The sequence below is a fragment of the Coenobita brevimanus genome, chromosome 65 (genome assembly GCF_032717465.1).
Source record: "Coenobita brevimanus isolate Jiangsu-jjx chromosome 65, ASM3271746v2, whole genome shotgun sequence".
Taxonomy (NCBI): domain Eukaryota; kingdom Metazoa; phylum Arthropoda; class Malacostraca; order Decapoda; family Coenobitidae; genus Coenobita; species Coenobita brevimanus.
The window spans coordinates 54,621,619-54,642,211 of NC_137018.1; the positions used below are offsets into that span (position 1 = coordinate 54,621,619).

The window sequence follows — 20,593 nt, forward strand, 5'->3', positions numbered from 1 at the left end:
TCAATGCTGCCACTGTAGGTATCTTTCGGTAATCTGAATATCCATTATCATGAGGTCAATCTTCCCAAATATGACTCATTTTGCCTCAGTGCAAAAAAATACAAACGATGGAGGACATATCAGCAGTAAATTTTCAGTTAATAAAAACCTTACTTATATATAGCTACAGACGGATATCAGGTAGAAAATCAATCAGATTGACCCCATTCTGGTGTGTCAGTCATATATAGTATAGGTAAAAGAAGAAATTACCATGCTTAATTTGTAAGATCACATAAGCATGGATAAGCAATTTGGGGATAAAGCTGGAATATGAGTCAACATCTACATACATTACCATATCTGCCAACTATTTATCCACTGATCAAATCCTTTAATGTGGTATATTTCAATCATTCCAATATTCCTACCATCCCAATCCTGTATTCTACCTTCCCTACTAATCACTCTCTCCACCTTACCACCCAGACTGGAGTTGAGAACACTTTGGCCCCTCCCCTAACCCTCTTGGACCCTTCCCCGGTTCCCTGTTCCCCTCTGCCAATTGGTTGGGGGCCAGAAGTCTATGTGGCCAGAGCTCTAAGGTAAGTTCCGAGGAGTACAGTTATTCCTAGTACTCTCGCTCGTTTTTACCTTTTCAAACAGGGTGGTACTTATTTGCTAAATAAATCATGTAGCAGTAATAAATAAATAAATAGTGAACAAATAAATCAATAAATTTTCTTTGTGTAAACAAGTTAATGGTTCTTGTTTACAACCTCTTTCATCAGCTTAAACAAACTACATCATTTTATTTCTTATGTGTTGCCAATTGTGTCATTTTTGCTATTAGGTCCACAGTAAATTACAGAAAAATTGCCTGACAAAGTTCCACTGCTACCTCAAAAACTGATTTAAAAGTTTGCCTCACTTTACACTACCAATTGTACACATAGTTAAAAGTTGCAAGATCTGGAACACAGCTTGTTTCTGTGGTCATATTCTAAGTGGCTTTGGAGATTTTGTGGCTCCTCCTCCTCAATTATTTAATCATACACCTTATTATCCTCTAGTATGTTACTGTTTTGGTCACCCCTTACAGGATTAAGGTGTCTGGCTATGGATAGTTAAGACAAATGTTACTGATGCAAACTATGTTGATACTAAAATGAAACTGCATATATAGCACACAGGACAGTGTATGATGTAATATGTTAAATGCAATGGAAGAGGCGCCATGAAGCCTCGTTTGCCACCTAGAATGTGGCCCATACAGTATATGATTACTACGTGTACACAAACATGCTTGTATTTCCTTATCCATCCATTCAACCAACATTCATTCCTTTAACCGCCCACTCAGAAGCACAGGGATCCAGGGCTAGGATACTCAAGTACTCCCCTTTCATTTAATGTGAGTGACCAATTGCTCGACCTTGCATGGCAATATTTAAGCAATAAACCGCACCTATACTTGTCATTTATACTCTTATGGTCTGCATCCAGTTAAGAATGTCAAATCATTTGACAACCAAGTATCCATTTGTTGGTTATGTATGGCTATCCTCCAGTGTAGTACATGGGTTCTTGGGTTACAGGATATCATTTAGCTAGTCATTCAGTGTATCCATTAGTCACCTGAAGGTGAACACTACATAAGTGAATGGATTATGGGTGCCATTATCTAACATAAACTTCATATTATTATTATCATTAAATAGACACCTGGCTGTCAAGTGGTTTATGGTGATTCAACTGGATTGGCCTATATGGGCTAAAATCCAGGGGTGGTTGGGTTTTTTGCTCACATACTTCTACTTAGAGTGCATGCAACTGGTCAATCTCTCCTTATATGACTGGAATGAGCAGCCCAGCCCCAGACCTCTACTCTTCTGATGGGTCAGTGAAGGACTGGATGATGAAACAAATTAAATTAATGCTGCATATACTCTCGGCCAGAGCCACATGGCGTCGGTGGGGTCAAGGGGGGATGTGGGGGGAGCAGAAGTGCAGAGGTGCAGCCAAGAGGGAAGAAAAATACTCCAGGAGGACTACAGGAGAAAAAGAGACAGTTTCCTGAACCATCCCATATATCACAACATCCTTCCCATTACAATAATCAATAATAAAGTACATACATCAGTGCACTGACACCTTATCATTACCCTATCCTTAGATGGGAAAAGAAAGTTTGCATAATGGTGATGATGATGATGGTATAAATAACTATAGTTGTCATTATCATTCATTATCGTCACAACTAACAAAATACATAACAAAATGGACAATGCTTGAGAAAATCAAGAATGACTGCTCTTGCAGCAAGTTCCTGCATAAGTACCTATGGGGTGTGGGGAGGGATGCTGATAATGTGGGGAAAACTCCAAGTTCCTTCAGCCATGAGAAGGTAAAAATAAAGGTGGGGGCTAATACTGTACCACAAGGTGCTTAGGTGTGGCACTCATACTTTTTAAACCTTTGAGCCTATGGAGGAGTTAAGACCACTGCATCATTCAGGTTACCACAGCTCTCTCCTAGGTACTCGTTTTACCAACGAACCCACAAAGGGTGGGTATACACCAGAGTCAAGTGGTGCCAGCTGCCCACACCAGGATTTCAACCCAGGCAATAATAACCATGCAGAGGCAATGGAATGAGACTGATTAGGATTATGTATGGGAATGAGATGGTTGGCAGGGGAAGAGGGGGACTGAGAATGAGGTGAACAGATAAGGTGTGAGAATATGTAAGGGAAGGTGCTATTGTGGGGAGAGGGGTTGTTACTGAGTAAGGGCAGAAATGTCTAGTTCTTTTTGTGCTACCCTTTATGAGGACCAGTGTCAGGCAACACACAAATATAATACAAATTATGGTACAGTATATCAAAATTACTGTACAAAAATACTACCATTAATCTGTCTCTACAACCAGATGCCTTAATGTACAGTACTGTACAGTACATGTATTTTACTTATATTTTCCCTTTATCTATATGCCATATTTTTGTAATTCTTAACTTATGCAGAATTTCTTACTGATAATGATTCAATCAGATTTCAGGTAACTACTGTAAATACAAGAGCAAGCTGTAGATTTTTTATTAGTATATTGTTTTGCAGTTATTTGCCAGACAAAAAAATGTTAGCACCTTTCTTTCTACCCTAATAGTTGCCAAAAGATCATTATACACAGTACTAAAACATATGTCCTCTTGCATGTGACTGAATTTCCTTCAGAATATGATAGTCCATTTAGAGTTTGGATGTCAACAAATAAGCAAGTGAAACATACTTTATTTCTACTTGGCCTATGAATATGCATGTACTGTAATTATCTGACTGCACTGTATGATTCATGCAGCTGACTGTTACAGCCATAAAAACCACCATATCAGTATATGAACATTTACTTCTCTGCATAACTTGGTGCAACTGACCTACTAACATAACTTGGCTCAATCAAATGAGTGAAAAGTATATATTTGTTTAAAAACTTGGAATTTTTGAAAATGAAAACACTATCATCACACAACTGGGATGCATAACGGATCCTAGTAGTGTGGTAACAGGACCCAAGAACTATTTATACAAGCTTTCTGAAGGTGCAGGTTTGCGCCACATCCTCAAGAAGTAGTCATAACGACGCCTCATGGGCACATTCTCGTCCTGGGTGCCCATTGCCTTCAACAGCCTGTCACCATGACAGAAACCAAAATTAACTAAGTCTTGTCAAGTATTATCATTCCACCTAACACAGGATTATTTAACTTCAGTAAGTTAGCCACGGGAGCTTTAGCATACTGTGTAATGTTATATTACTCTTCTCAGAGTACGGACAACTTATACTACTGTATAATGTACAGTATTCTATTTCAGGTGATGCTATACGATTTTATTCAGCTAAGAGTGAGTTATATAAGCCTTAGTGTTACTCTAACCCAAACACTCCTGCCCCTTATGTTGCTTTATACAACACGTGATAAGAATTCCTTTTATCCCCTGAAAACACTCCCCTACTTCCTTGGCTGAACATTATCATCCACAATAGCCACAATAATATTGTTAAAATGTCATCGTCAAGATAAAGGTTACCTCTCTTAGAATTAGAGGCAATTCTTAAGTTGAATTTAATCATCTGGCAGTAACCTGACTAAAACAACAAAGATTTCTTGTGTCATAAAAGGGTTTTTCATCATCATCTCTAATGCCTTGCTCCTCCTTGGTACCACTTAACAAACAAAGGAGAGCTATAAGATAATCAACTCTATGCTACTTTGTCCTCGCATAATTTTTACAGCCTATCAGTCACTCCTCTTCCTCTTCCTCAGTGTATTGCTCCCATCTCATCTTCCAAAGTTTTGTTTTTATTCAAAATCATCATCATTATTACCTTTCCCACCTAAGGATGGGTTACCTTTCTCACCTAAGGATGGGTTGAGTGGGGTTCAGAAAGCAAAAATAAATCTGATGGCATTCAATATTTGCAAGAACTTTCATATCAAGCACTGTAAACTGAAATCACAAGTATTGCCATTCAACCTGAACAGGTTAGTAGTCACTAAATGCATCCTCCAACAATTTCCAAGACAGCATTATCCAGCATTTCTGTGGTACAAGAAGTTTTCAGGGATGTGTTCCAAAATAGTCACAGTTTTCTTACAACTGGTACTATGAACTGGGGTAAACCTGCCAATCTGATATAGACTTATGGAACATTTTATGGTCACTTTCTGTACTAGCTTTTAATTGTTTTTGCACAATAAACTAGACACATGGGAAGACTCTGCCCTCTCTTTTATCTGTCCTAGCCTAGCCCCAGGCTTCTACACTCCTCATGGGGTAACACTGGATTAGATGATGGATGGATGTTAGTCCATTCCTATAGTTTATAAAGGCTTCAACATGTTTGCATGCATTGGCCCTGGTCATCTAATGGTGCCTCTCCATGCTGCTCAAACTCTGGCAGGCTCCCTATTCAGTCCTTTATCTTTGAGGTCACACTATGACCTCGTCCCAGATCTTTCTTTGGTCTGCCTCACTGAACCCTACACCTGACATTCACATCTTTTACTCTCCACATCCAACTATCATCCTCCATCCTCTCAATATGCCCAAACTATCTCAATCTCTCATCATAACACCAATACATTCAAGCTCTATCCTTTCTCCCAGCTATTCAGCTGCAATCTTAGTCCCCCCTGGGCCTTGGATTCAATGATAATTTTCATCTTGTAATAAAGATTTTATTTATTTATTTATTTATTTATTTTTGAGGAGAGAAATGTGAGACTTATAACCTTGCTACCTATGCTACCATCAACCCTGGGAAATACTAAAGGCTTGGTAACTAACCACACAATCATCACTCTTAGCTCTTAGGCAAGGAACATTCAGCCAGATGTACAGTCACTCTGTGATCTTTCTTCTAAGTGACTTTATACTGAGTTAAAAGTCCAAGTTAAGGCTCTCACATTACTGTATTATATATATATTTCTACACATCCCAGTTTATTTTTTCCCAACAGCTTCCAACATTTGCTGGAATGTAATTTGCTGGTTTTGGCACCTGGTTTAGCTTCCAGTCCATGGAGAACATCAGCTGTAACATGGACAACCCCCACACAGGGATTACTAAAGAAAAGGCATGGTGTCATTTTTCTGTACGTATGTATGAGAGACATGGGATGACTCTGAAATTACCTTTCCTTGTTCTTCCTTGAAAAACAAATCATAGTTATAATAAGATATCAATTATAAGTCTGTTTGTGTATCACATCCCACAATTACAGGTAGCACCAGAACTTTCACAGGGCAATTTTTTTGTAATTTACTGTGGACTACACTCCATACACTTTATTAACAGGCATTTGTAAGGAACAGGTGGTCATCATTTTAAGTCAGGGCTGTGCTCCCAAAATATCAGTACTTTTCTTATATAGCTCGTACTGTAAACTGGAGGAAACTGGCCTATCAGGTTTGAAGGTTGCAAAGGAATTCCAGTTGGCAATTTTTCCGGAATTCACTATGGACTTCATAGCAAAATGAATGCCGAAAAAAAGAGTAACTTAACTGAGAGCCTAATATAATAATGCAATAAAAAAAAAAATTGCAGCTTAAAATGAACACTTTTCAGAATGAGGAGAACATAAATGAAGGAGCTTTAAATGAAGATATATTACATACTGTAAAAAAAAAAAAAAAGTAAATTAAAAATTAAGCAAAAAAAAAAAAAAGGACTAAAAAGAATGTCAAAAGAAGCACTACAATGCAAGGATTACTCTAATGAACCAGTAACTGTAAACATAAAAATGTATCCACCTTTGCTTGCAGTTATGAAGGAAGGCAGCAGCTGCTTCTTTCCCCTCTGCCTGGGTTAGTTTACTGAAGGCAGACCAGGAGGAGATGTAACCCAAGATGATGTCCAGTGTGACATCAGTTTCAGTACTGAATCTCCCTTCACTGGTCCTATTTGAAGGAATTAACATCATTATTTAACTACTGTCTCTAGGATTAATATTAGCATATCATCATCATCATCATCATCATCACTTCCCACTTCATGACAATGCTTCTATTATTTTATGCACTCATGAAAACATTAATTACTCAACATCCTTAGGCTCAGATTTCTGTTAAGCATCATCACCACCATCCTACTAATCGCCACTTCTCATGTGAGTTTTTAAAAATGAAATCTAAAAAATTCTCAACATCATTCAGATAAAATCATATATAGATATAGATAGATAGATAGATAGACTGATAGAGAAATAGATAGATAGATACAGACAGACAGACAGATAGATAGACAGACAGATAGATATTATCATCATCATCATCATCCAATCCTGTGTTGCCCCATGAGGAGCTAGGAGCCCGGGGCTAGGCAAGTTAGTCCTGACATTTAAAATGAGTGTTCAGTCTTACTTATCCCTGAGTGGCATTACATGAGCAATAAACCCCAACCATCCCTTGGATATAAACCTCCACCAGCTCCATGCGATTGGAGCACCGGAAGTACCCACTACACCACCAGGCGGCAAAATTTGAATATATGGTTACCACGCAGTGCAGTAAATGGTTTTCTAGTGTACAGGAAACCATTTGGCTTGTCACTCAGTGTACAGCAGTCACCCACAGGCAGGTCTACCTCTTGCTACCCTACCCCTAACATTAACAATTCTCACCTTCTGCACCCAATTATCTTCCCCCATCCTCTCCACATGCTGTAACCATCTCAATCTACCTCTCCTCATCACAACACCTATACATTCCAGTCCCATCCTACCTCTTAACTCTTCCATTGTAAACCTAACCTAGTCCCTATATTTACAATAACCCCTAACGACCTATGGATGTTGAATGAGTTATGGAAAATGTCACATTAAGTCCTATGGCTGTCGACGGTACAGAGGCTACCAAAAACTGGTGGAAGGTAGCACCATCACTCTGACATATATGGGACCTGACCAATGGCAAACCAGAAGGTGGTGGGAAGCATGATCCGGTCCCCTACCCAGGTGTGGGGACCCACCCCCTCCCCAGGCCCTCTCTCCACCTCTCTTTGCCCCATTGGATCCTGCTTTCTGTGTCCCCTCCCACTCAAACTACCCTCAATGCCCCCTCTAAACCACAATGACTGTGTGTGGCAGACATATTCCCTCCCTTTCCCCCCCCTCCTGATGCCCCCCACACTCCCTTCACCTCCCTATTCCTCCTTATTTCTCAAGGATGTCCCATTCTTGCTCATAGTATGTGACTTTTTCTTTATTTTTGGCAGTCGATTGTACAGTAACCATTAGACATATGAGAGTGAAATATACATTTTCTGGTGTGTAAAATCAAGTTCTTCAAATCTACAAACCAAAATTTATTTTGGTGCATTTTTTTTCTCTCTCTCCTTATACACAAGGGGTAACAATTTTTATTTCTGATGTTCTTTGACAGCCAATATTGCGGTAACTGCAAGTCATGTGGGAGTGAAACATACATTTTCAGGTGTGTAAATTTGAGCTCTTGAAACCTGTAAGAAAAATTTTTTTCTTGGTGAAAGTTAAAAAACTGGACTTTTTTGCAGATCTGCGGATGGGGGGGTGATAGGAGATTAGCAGTCTTTAGGGGCTAAGGCTACATCAACAAATTTCTGTAAATAATTTACGTCACATCATCTTCCCTACACTATGGTCCTGGAGGACAATTTCCCTCAGTAGCACTGATATACTGTAACCGGGGAGAATGGAGAACTACAGAAGGGCAACTTCAGCCTGCAGGCTATCATACTCAGGCCAGGAGAGCCTGGGGCCACAATAAAACGTTAAACTAATGGAAGAGTCAAAAGTCTGGAAACACAAGGAAAAGGCACTTCACAGGGTATCTTCAATGCAACATCCATCCATCCCACCCCTCAAAAAGTCGATGGTGGATGATAAGGGGAAAGCAATATTAGTCTGCATACAAGGTTCATGTTTGAGAGAGAGAGAGAGAGAGAGAGAGAGAGAGAGAGAAACACTATACCAACTCTCACTAGACGTACAGTATGTTAACACCTACTTGATTTGGACATCATCTGGGTAGAGCTGAGGTAGGTCGGTGTACTCTGCCCATAAGTGTTGGTGCCCATCTGTCCAGTACTTGTCCAACTCACGCCAAAACTTTAAGGGGAAGAAAGATGGGAAATTATTAGGCACCTATTACAGTACATCTACTTCACAGTGCAGTAAAATACACCTGTACTAGCTATACTAGTACATCCTTTTACAGCTTATTTCACGTAGCTTGGTGGCAGAACAAGGCATTGCTGCAACACTATATCCTCTCCATAGCACATCTTATGACTAGCAACATATTCTAGTGTTAATCTTCCAATACAGCTCAGCTCACAAGATAGTATGGGAAGTTTAGGTTAAGTCCTAGTAAAAACCGCTGTCTCGTTATTTTCTTCCAAAATTCATCAAGTTATCGGCTTATGTTGGAAAAGATGAGGTAGGTTGGTGTATGTCTCCCATACATACTTGTGTCCATCTATAAAATTTTCGTCAAACTTGTGTCATAGCTTGAGCACAAAGAGCAGGAACATGATCAGGTATTTCTTTTACAGTACAATAGTTTGGTAATTTTATCATATTAGTCCTCAACTTATCAAAAACATGCACAAGAATTCAAGACATATCATTATTGCACCAGCCTAGAAGCTTAAAACATGTAACTATGCATCAACATAATGATGCTATTGTTGCAGCCCCCATATCATGTGGAAGTGAACAAGGTAGACTGCAGGCTGATATTACAATTTTGCAGCAGTCCAGCATCCTCCTCTCAGAGGATAAGGAGGGAGTTGAGGGTCACTGGTATAACTAGGCAGTGACATAGCCCAGCTATATTGGTGCCAATGCATGGTGTCCCTCTCCAGAACTGCTTCAACATACTGAAAAGGTTTGTTCCTCATTGTGCTCACCTGTAAGAAGAGTTCTCTGAGGCTTGTGTTATTGTACAGTGGAGTGCAGCCATGGTAACCATATGTGGCCAGCGCTCCACCCGGCTTCAACACTCGATCCACCTGCAAACACATTACATATTACACTGAGGCTGGTGATACTAGAGAGTGGAATGCAGCCAGTATAACTATGTGGTCTGTGCTCTGCCACTTGCCAGCACATGCACTTCATTTACACTGGAGCCTAGTGTAGTGTAGGGTTGAGTACACAATAAGAATACAGCAGCGATAAAGATATCAGAGTTATATGGAAGGTTGTGGCCAATGCTGCAACTGTGTAAATGGCGTACGAGAGAGATCATATCATCAGAAAGTTCTCTTCTGTTGATGGCTATGGCTAGTACCAGTATTGGTAGAGTCAAGAGAGGAAACTTTAGAGTATGGATAGGTAAAGTACAGTATTCCATGATGCTGGATAAAACTTCCCGACAGGGTTCAGGTTGGACTAATATATGCCAAAACTATGCATACAACGGTACAGTACAGTGTACTTTGTTAAACACCAAATTCCCTTCTCCTGCTCCAACTAACTCAATCACTGTTACCAGTGTTTTGTTCTTGATGTTGGGATTAAGGCTGCAACCGATGAGAAGCCCAAACAGGACCTTCTTGAGGCTAAGGAAGAAGTTCTCTCAGCCAGGGTTTGTGAAGCTGCCCATATCTCCAGAGGAAGACACACAGATGATGCAGGAAATGGTGATGGAGAGGTTCACTGAAGCCCACCCCACCAAGGGGGATCAGAAGAATGAAGTCCGTTATCTCAAGGGCTGCAAGATGATACAGTAAGAAGACCTACATGAATTGGAAATGTTGCCAGTGCGGTATGAAGTGGGATAGTCTTCTCTTGAATTCTGCATCATTGACAGCATAGGTCTAGGGCCAGCCACTGATAATGGAGATGGGATGCCAAGCCACCAAAACCAACATGCAGGAAGCTGAGAGTCACATCCAGGACATGGGAAGATGCATGGGCCTAAGGGTGACTGGATGAGTTCATGCAGTAAACTCCCAGTACAACGGTGGGAATACCTTAGTCCTATTTACCATTATTCATTTCCATTCATCAGTCTTTCAAAAAATCTTTTCATCATCATCTTTCCATATTCTCCTTATTTATCTTCCACTTGTTAACATTCTTCCATTTCATCCCATAAATAAATGCAAATACTGTAATTTACATACTTTAACTACAAGTACTGTACTAGTGCTAAATTCAGTAGGGTAGGCATCTGTAATTCTTAACCATTTAACTACAAAGAATTCTAATTTAGCATATTCTCAATAACATCAGTCAGTTTCACTTAGCTTGGGGAAGAGACTCTACTTTGAAATGAAGGGATTAGTTACAATAAAACCATTAACCACTCCACTTCTATAAGTCCCCAAACTTTGCAGCCAGGTAAAATTAAAACTAGTCCTGTTAAAAGGGCTAAAACATCTCTTTCCTATTTTATAATGTAGTCTTTTCATTTAACTTGGCCTAAAATTGCCATCTCTCCATCTTGAATGCTTTGTAACAGACGGCCAACACTAGAATGTTAACCTCGAAGAAGCTATGGAGAGGATGTAGTCCTCCACATAAGGTACAGCTGCACAACTGCCTTTCCTAACAGTGATCTATATAAGTCGCAAAAGGCCGAAATCTGGCCCAAGTGAAGATGAATGAACTACAGTAACGTCTAACCTCTGCATAGAATGGCTTGAAGTCGAACCAGTGAACTGAAGCACAGCAAGTCAGGAGAGCCACAGAAGCATCTGGAAAAGGAAGCTGCTCTGCTGATCCTTTTCTGCGGGTGTAGTGAGATGTAATAATTGTAAGTTACGAAGCATGATGCTCACAAGAGAATAATAATAATAATAATATTAATAATAATAATAATAATAATGGCTGATCTTTTGTTTCTCTAAAACCCCCTAAAATAATTCATTTTTGCGCATTTTGTTCTGGTCACAAAGCTGTTAATGACCAAGTTCCGTTATATAAAAACAAACTAGCTACAGTGCTCAAAATCTTAAAATAACACTATTATTTAATAAGCAGCATTGAACACAAGCTCAAGTTTAAGGTATAATAAAATACGACCCACAGGCAGGGGAGAAATAAGCATGCAGTCATATTCATAAAGTTTCTAAGTCGTGTATACAACCAAACAAGCCTGATTATCAAAGTCAAAAATACCAAACATTGATTTTTTTTAATACTACTTTTTTACTGATACTTGCTGACTGTAACCTACTTTAAGGCTTTACCTGAAAGTGACGTTTGGCCAGGAAGACAACTTAAGATATCGAAAATACCTAAAGCGTTACTAGGTGGCCACTTGATGTAGTGCTGCCTACTTCCTTAGCTTTTATCATTCTTTTTCCGTGCCTGCCCTCCTCTCTTCCTATTTCTCCTATCTTTCCTGTCACTTCTTATTCCTTTTCTTTCCTTTACAGGTGGCTTTACATTGAGTGACAAGCCAAATGGTTTCCTGTAAGCCAAGAAACCATTTACAACGCTGGGTGGTAACCATATAACCAAACCATACGTGCTCCCTATGTGTCAACAAGTGGGTTGGTGGAGGGTTGGTGCCCCTCCCTGTAAAACAACTAACTCAGTGTCAAATGGCCACCCTTTACGGGATTATGGTGTCTGGCAATAGATAGATAGTTACTAGGTGGCGTTAGGGCAGAGATTAACTCGGTATAACGTATCATACTATAGATTTTTTCAACGTGACATCACGGGTCATGTGACTTGTTCACGACGCCAAACTGGACGGCAAATTGTCGGATGTCTAGACAGAGAACTGCAGATTCCACAATGGTATTCCACTGCTGTGCCTTCGGCTGTTTTCCACCCAATGAGGAAAGGCAACATAAGTGGATAGCTGCCGTGAAGGGGGAGAATTGGCAGCCGACGGCCTACACCCGACTTTGTAGGAGGCATTTCATATGAGGTGAGCCACCCCCACCCCCTCCAACCCCACCCCCATCCCCCCCACCGCCACCCAACCACCTCACACACCCATCCACCACCCTCCCACTGCCACCCCGATCCCCCCACCGCCACCTCACCCCACCACCCCTCACTCCCACCTCCCAACAGCCCCCTACCCCCCACTTTCAAACCCCCCCAAACCCCACGCCCCCAACTCTTCTCCACAAGTCCCCCACAATACCCCCACCACCACCCAACCCCCTTCCCCTCCACCCCTACCCGTCTCACCCATTACCACCCATCCCCAACCCTCCCCCACACCCCAAACCAATCCTAATCCCACCCCCACCCCCCCACTGCCATTCAAACCCCTCACCCTCCCTCCACCTCCTTCCCGCAGTCCCATGTCCCCACCCTCCACTCATTCATCAACTACTCGATCTCCCCTTGGCTCCACGTCAATAATTTACTGATTACCAAGACGATTTATATGTATTGTATGTCAGTTTCAGCCAGATATATTACACATATTTACCTTGAGGGATGTCCCAGTGAACTTTCACGGGGAGTTCACCAAACAGTGATAGAGATCGCCATATCTGAGATCTGGTTTCGGTCTCCCATACTTGAAACAGATGAATTTCTCGCTAGATTTGGTGTAGGCGTCCAGCTTCAAACACTACTGTATATCTTGTTCCTGTACAGATCTTGGTGGCGTTGATCCAGATTTCTGCATGTATCAGACTGTTCAATCTCTGAGAGCCCTGTCTGGACATCCATTACTGCGAGGAGTTTGCCGTCCAATATGGAGCCGTAAACAAAACCACGTGATTTCTGTGACGTCACTGGAAAAGGTCTATATCATAACTCCGTAATCTACAGGCGTTACCTGAAAGTGACACTGTTTGCGTGGGTGTGTGCTTGGGCCATCTGCTGTACACTCACGTCCACACCCACTACCTGCCTGAAGTGGTTGCTGTAGAGGAACGTGTTCTGACCAGACCCGCAGCCTACGTCGCCACACAACACTAGATCATCACCCTGCACCACGACAGAGACGAAACAAGTGATCGGTATTTGAAAAAGAAAAATCCATCTCAGCCCCGTCGAGGTGTAGGGCCCTAAGCTAGGCTATTGTTGTCCAGTATAGGTAAGGGTAGATGATCAACCTACTTTCCCTGGTCGAGCTGCATGATATAAAAGCTTTCAGTCACCTTATGCGGATGGTCACTCCGACTAGGGCGTTCAAACCACTAGCCCACCAGACGCCTACTGTAGGCCTACTATAAATAAGTTGATAACAGACACAGGCGAAAAGAGATTAATGCTGCCATAATGGAAAATAAATAGCTAAAGTAAAGGTGTTTAAAAGCCTCATGAACTGATAAGAATACAGTCTTACGACGATCTTATTTATTCATTCATCAGCTGTAGGCATCAGTGGAAATGCTGATATATCACCAAGGACTGTCTGAAGGCATAATGACTAGGTGTGCACGTATGTCCTCATTCTCGTCGCTACACACACACACACACACACACACACACACACACACTAACCCTGCCTTGTTTCACATAGTCGACAACAACAGAGATGAGAGATGGCGGTGGCACAGGGCGGTACTGGACGTAGGATTCTGCCAAGTCCTCAAACACCAGGTCTGCCTGCTGTGTTGACATGCTTCCCACAGTTGGCGCTGCACTAGCACATCGATCTGCAGGGGACACATGGGGGAACATACTATACTCTTCACTTTAACTTGGCCAGATTTTGACATCCCTCCTTGAATGCTGGTGTATGCTACAGGAGTCTACAGTATCGAAAAGTGACCCCGCGACCTATGTACGGCTATATGTATTAGGCAGTCGAATTCTATAATACCGAAAAGTTACCTAGACAATTATGCAAGGCTATGAGTATGAGGTCAAAATTCTATAGTATGGAAAAGTGACCTAGACAGTGGTGCATGGTCATAGGACAAATAATTAACACCTGAAATTATGATGCCGGTCAAGGATAGTGTTATGGAGATGTACGGCCGTTGTAATTGTCTTGTTCTGCTATTGAGCTATGTGAAATAATCTGGAAAAGGACGAAAACCTGAGTCAAGTTCGAGTAATAACGGTCAGTATCATAACCATCATCACAACCATTATCATCATCGTCATCTCCATCATTATCATTTTCAACATCATTATAATTACACTGACAAGAATTAAAGAACCAAATACTTGATGAAGAAAGCAACACATCACCACACAAATGTAAAGAAGTAATGACTGTACCCCAAGACTACTGGCAAGTTAACAAGAAACCATGCCATAAAAGGCTGGGTCATGTCTAGACAATACAAACCACTCTTGCGTCCAATGCACCCTCCTCCTCTCTCTCTCTCTCTACACACACACACACACAAACACCTCGGCTCCAGTCTTCCCTAACTGTCTTCCATTTATGTTTCCCGTCTATTCTCGATCAGTCTGCCTTCACCCTAGTCTCTTCTCTCTGCCTTCTGTCCTCATTCTACCTTGACTCCTACGGTACCTAATCTGTCACCTGTCTGCCAGGCTGTGAGCCCGTGCCAGCTCCGAAAGGATGGCAGTGGCAAAGTAAGGTCGGGGTCAGATATCGGGAAGCCATAAGGTGGCACACAGTCACCAGGACGGGGGAGGGGAGGTTCACGTGCCTCCTGTCATATTACTCCTAGCCTAGCAGACGGGAAGAGGGGAAGGGGGGCGGGGGTTCACGCAGGTTCACACTGTCACTAACATAACCCATGAGATGGGGGGAGGCAAGGAGGGAAGGTTCACGTGGGTTCTCGTCATCTTACTCACTTTACCTCTGGTAACTCCCGTCGGTAGGGCGTATTTTGTTTTGGCTATTTCTGCGTCGTAATCTTTAATTCTTAACAAACAAACAAAAATGGAGATTCTCTCTCTCTCGCTCTCTCTCCGAATCTGATTACGTGGCAATAGATAACAAGGTTTATCACACATGCGGCTTCGAGACAATGGGTAGATAAAACCAAGGTCTAATTTATATAATTAGGCCTTGGAGAAGACACAATGGCTTAAGCATTATATACAGCATGCCTCATATTTTATCTTTACATCATTATTATTTCTTTTTGTTTCATCCAATACTTTTCATTACGAGTATAAGGGCCTGGTATTCAATTCTATAGCGTGTTTACTATGACCTGACAAAGAATCCTAACCCCCTTTACCTCTGATCTACCTAGTAACCAAGGAGGCTCAATCATACCTCATTCCATGGGTCACTGAATTTAAAGTTCCGTCTGACAAAAACCAAGCAAAAATGATAATGACTAATCAGACTATTGGCTCATGACTATGCTTTGCCAGGAACATAATCAAGTGAGATGGAAGAAAAACAACTTATCCTTCACTATACAGGTACTCTCTTCGCTTTGATTTGGTATAATCCGCCATCTTTTCATGATGAATGCTGAGCTATACCAAAAGATCAGCACTAGCATACGGTGCAAGACACAAAGAAGTTATGGAAAGGACGCAGAGCAGCAGTAATCTCTTATTCCAACATCAAGCTACTGCAAATGGGTTGCAAAATGATGAAAAAATGAACCAAGTTAGAGTGAAAGGACTATACCAAACTATCATACCCAAGTCAAACAAGGCCTTCAAGTTTGTTTATGCAGTGGTATTTGGGATAATCAACAACCTACATTTTAACTCTGGTTTCTGTGACTCATCCAAATACAATCGTCTGGGATTAGCTGAATAGAATACCGTCTATACTCGACCTTAACCGAGCTCTTCCGATCACGAGAGGATTAACAGCACTTGTTTAAAGACTCAAGCCTCTATGACCCACTCACCTGAATAAAATCGTTTGGCGTTAGCTGGAAGAGAATACTCGTACCTGAGATGACCCTGCCATCATAGGGCTAATATAAACAGAAAAAACTGGGAGCACTTACTGACGCTGTGTGGTTATGATGCAAGTCGGGGTGAAAATGTTATATTCTTTCGTTTTACTTTAACGACCTACAACTGCCATTTCCAGCTCGAATATGAACTGTAACAATTAACTCATAAAATATGATGTTGGTAATAAAGAAGCGCTGTGGCAAGGAAGCAAACCCGTAGATTTCTTATTCTACCACGGAGCTACGTGAAAATAATAAGCAGCAAAAGGACGAAAATATCCAAGTATAGGCAACTATCGTATACCGCAAGATGTATAGCTGGGACTTACGACTTTACAAACAAAAAAAGTAATATCTAATAATATGAAGAAATGAATCCCCCAAGCTATACCTCGATCGATCACATAGCTCCCCTAGGTGATGGGAGAGCGCTACCTCTCCCAGCAGGGCAGCTACCTGGGCGGGGAGCGAACTCTCGACCTTTCGGTCACTTTACAGACAACATTTCTTCTTTTGCTGTGGTCTATATAGAAATAGGTTCACTGTTTCTTTAAGTTACAGAAGAACGAAGTAACCTTGACGTGACATTCCCCAACATTAAAATCACTCGCCAACATACGTTTAATGATAAAATGTGCACTGAAGGACACCAATTAACACTCATACTCTCACTCACTGAGTAAAATCGTGACAGATGGACTTTTGTTCCGACGATGTGGTAGTGGAAACAGTAACAGACTAAGGCTTTTATATGCATTCTCAGCTACAGCTGGTGTAGACTTGAGTTGCCCGGACCATGACAAGGTTAATTAATGCACAACCACTGTAAAGAGTGCATGTCAACAATGCACAGAAGGATCAAAAGGGCTATCCCGACCAACTGATATTACCTGCAAACACAGCTTCAGTAATGAGATCACTTTACGGGGGATTGTGTGAGCAAAACGTTATCCAGCTTACCTTTCGGAGGTCTGCCGCCACTTAAAAACTATGACAATGCTTAAATGGGTACGTCTGGCAGGGGCGTACAGCATTCTACTGTGGCGGATATGCCAAGGCCACAGATGACAACATACATAATTATTATTTTCCTGGTATACTGTAAACAGCTTACGAGCAGATTACGCGAGGCACACTTCATTACCCTAATAATCGAATAACTTACCTATTCCAAGAGGCATAAAATGATCATAGGCTACAGTGCTGTTTTTTAAAATGAATACATTGCAACTTTTCCCGCGATGCCACCCCTATCTCCATGGTGTAAAGAAGAGGTCATGCCCATCTCTTCCTGCGGTTCGTAAGGGTGACAGACCTCGTAAGCCGAACGTCATTATCAGCTTTACGAAAAGCCCAAGGTCCAAGGACCTAAGTTTAACAGTCTACGCGTGAACCGTAAGGGTGACAAGCCTCGTAAACCATATGTCATTATCAACCATTAAACGGATATTTCGGGAGGTAGGACAGAAGAGCAGAAGAGGTCAGTATGGACAGAAAAACTGAAGATAAAATGGCCCATTTTAGTCACCTCTTACGACAAGCAGAAATACTGGGGAAGCGTTCTTTCCTCACATCCCCAGGAGGGCGGGGGAGAGGTCAACCATACGGATCACTATGCCATTGGTTCGTCATAATTTTAAGACGGCTCAATACTCTCACATTCAGACTAATGACAATTTGCAGTAAATTTCGAGTATTATTACAAAAGTGCAATATTTCTGAAGGCAAAATCGTTACGATTAACATGAATAAAAAGAGCGCAATATGTTTATGAAAGTAATGTCACTGGAGTGTAGGGATATTAACTAACCTTTGACTTAAAAACCTTTATTAATTCAACCGCTGCTTGTCAGTTATTACATAATCAGATCCGTGACTGAACGGCAGTACGTTGGCAACTCCACTAAAATGAAACTTAAATTTTATTGTCACCTTGCCATTTTATTCGTCACGAAGGGACTATTAGTGGAACGGGGTGATGAATACAATCGATGAACAAATTGGTCTGGCGGTAACAGTCTATACAAAATGAGATGTAATCGTGCAGAGGGGGTTTAAACACTCATAAATATTTTTTGTTCACACGTTCAAAACCACTCCCCCACCACCACAGACAATCGATTTTAACCCCTGCAAACCCGTGACGTCTGTTTCCAGACGATTCTATTCAGTGCAGAAAAAATATCCCTATAAAACTTAATAAAATCTTCTGGGGATAAAGTTAAACTAAATCAAAAAGCTGCCATCGCGTAAATGGAGACAGTTTCTTGGCCTCGGGGGTTTCCTACTGTTCATTGTCTTAAATGGGTGGAAATTTTCGTCCTGCAGCTTACTGACCTTAGCTCGGTAGCAAAATTAGCACTTCTTAGTGACTGGCACTATATTCTACCGTTATCTATTTTTAACCTCTCAACAGTCAAGATGGGGAGATGGCAAATTTACGCTTGGTTAAGGTAAAAAAAGTATATATACCGTATATATACATTAATGGATATCCTCTCCTAAGACTTGAAGCTTAAAAGTATGCTATTCGATCTGCGTCATTATTTACTTGTATGTATTACGTCTAGTTTCTTAACCCACTCAGAAACGGACATTTCGCAACACCTCTTTCTTGGCGATTTGTTTCATATAAAACACCTTAATCTCTTCCTGTTTGGTACTGATGGAGGCTTTATCGACTGCAAACAAATATTAATTACACACAAGAGAACTGTCAGATTTAGAATACAAACCGAATATATGAAATATTAATACAAGAGCCTAATACTGTAAAAAGGTACAGGAAGCGTATGGTACAGATATAAGAAAAGGTATGTGTATATTAAGTACCCTACGTAAATAGAAATAACGTTAAAGGAACAGAAATGCGTAAATGCAGATTATCTCTATCAAACATACATAAATAACATAAAATGCGTAAATGCAGATTATCTCTATTAAACATACATAACATAAAATGCGTAAATGCAGAGAATCTCTATTAAACATATATAAGTAACATACAAAAGATTACAGTCGATTTGTATTCATCTAACAGATCCGCAACCCCTTTCATGTCAGTGTGTAGCGAGACTGGAGGATTGATTTGACTAGTAACCTAGTAGACTCAAGCCATACACAAGATTACAGTCGGTCTGTATTCATCTGACAAAGATCCGTAATCCCTTTCAGCTCAGGTGATGGCCTAGCGTAGTCAGACTGGAGGTTTGATTTGATTAGTAACCATGGAAACTCATCGAATTTTATGCAACCACGACTTAATACTGAAGTCAAGAGTGGCTCAGTTCACTTAGAGGAAAACAAACCGGACTGTTGTAATCTGTATAAAGCATCACTATCCATCAGGAGCCTAGGGAACCGGGGCATGGCTACTCAGATCCGACATTTAAGGCAAGGGCGGCTGGCCACACGATTCCCGAGTGGCATAATGTGAGCAATACACTTCGACCGTTCCTCAGACACCATCCGGTTGGAGTGTGTCAGACGTGTTACGAAGTTCCTACAGTACAGACGACAAGTACACGGATCCGTGCTTCCAAATGGGATATACTATGATATATGGTCCATATAATAACCAGTGGCGTCACCAGGGGTCAGATTTTGGGGGGGGCTGTGGCCCTGGTGTAGGTAGAAGGGGGGGGGCGAGCGAAGCGAGCCTATGCAGCTGGGGGGTACGGGGGGGCGCTGTAAGCCCCCCCGGAAAAATTTTCGGAAATTGAGCATTTAGGGGAATTTTTGAGGCCTATAGATGAAGAAAAAGTAAAATAAGGTCTCACAGGCTATTAATAAGAAACTTATAAGACACATGAATATTGATGGGCCTAATACTAGGTATCAGTAAACCTTATGATATAATGTGTACAAGGTAATTGTATAAAGCTTTTTTGCAGATAAGTTTTTCTTAAACTGCTAGTATTATGAGGTATCATAACGGTTTCTTAGACTTGCCATATTAAATTTGATAATTCAAAGAAGCTCAATGTATACAGATATAATTGCCAAGATTTATCTTCCATTACCGGTACTGTGATAGGAAAACAAAGCCATTCACTTTCCCACTCTGTACGTTTAGGACAATATATTTGCAACACTGAGAAATAGCCTAAGCCTAGCCAATTTAAAAATAAATCAATTAAAAAAATCCTGGCCTAAGCTTCATAAAATGACTACTGAAAAAGTTTGATATAGGGCTACTTACATGTCTGAATGGGTTCAGCTTTGGGGTTATCTGGGGTTGCTTCTGGCACATTCCCAATAACAGCCACTTCTTGGCACTCATCCGAGT

General features: G+C 41.1%; 1 protein-coding gene across 1 annotated transcript; it reads right to left on the bottom strand.

Annotated features, from left to right (window-relative positions):
* Positions 1-3,550: 3,550 nt before the first annotated feature.
* LOC145405049 (putative methyltransferase DDB_G0268948) lies at positions 3,551-19,674 on the bottom strand. Its single transcript, XM_080276548.1, has 8 exons — positions 19,614-19,674; positions 13,955-14,109; positions 13,284-13,435; positions 11,156-11,258; positions 9,433-9,534; positions 8,529-8,629; positions 6,297-6,443; positions 3,551-3,669 (listed from the first exon to the last, which is right to left on the bottom strand). Exons 1-8 carry the CDS (start codon positions 19,672-19,674, stop codon positions 3,558-3,560), a joined length of 933 nt encoding a protein of 310 aa, XP_080132674.1. The 3' UTR covers positions 3,551-3,557.
* Between the last annotated feature and the right edge of the window lie 919 nt (positions 19,675-20,593).

Bases quoted from the DNA above. Each gene is read 5' to 3' on its own strand.
- LOC145405049 (XM_080276548.1), bottom strand. From the start codon at position 19,674: ATGCCCCGGTTCCCTAGGCTCCTGATGGATAGTGATGCTTTATACAGA. The intron at 13,436-13,954 runs GTTAGTGTGTGT...GTCGTGGTGCAG, and splicing joins ACTATGTGAAACAAGGCAGG to GGTGATGATCTAGTGTTGTG. The intron at 11,259-13,283 runs GTAACGCCTGTA...CTACACCCGCAG, and splicing joins GCAAACAGTGTCACTTTCAG to AAAAGGATCAGCAGAGCAGC.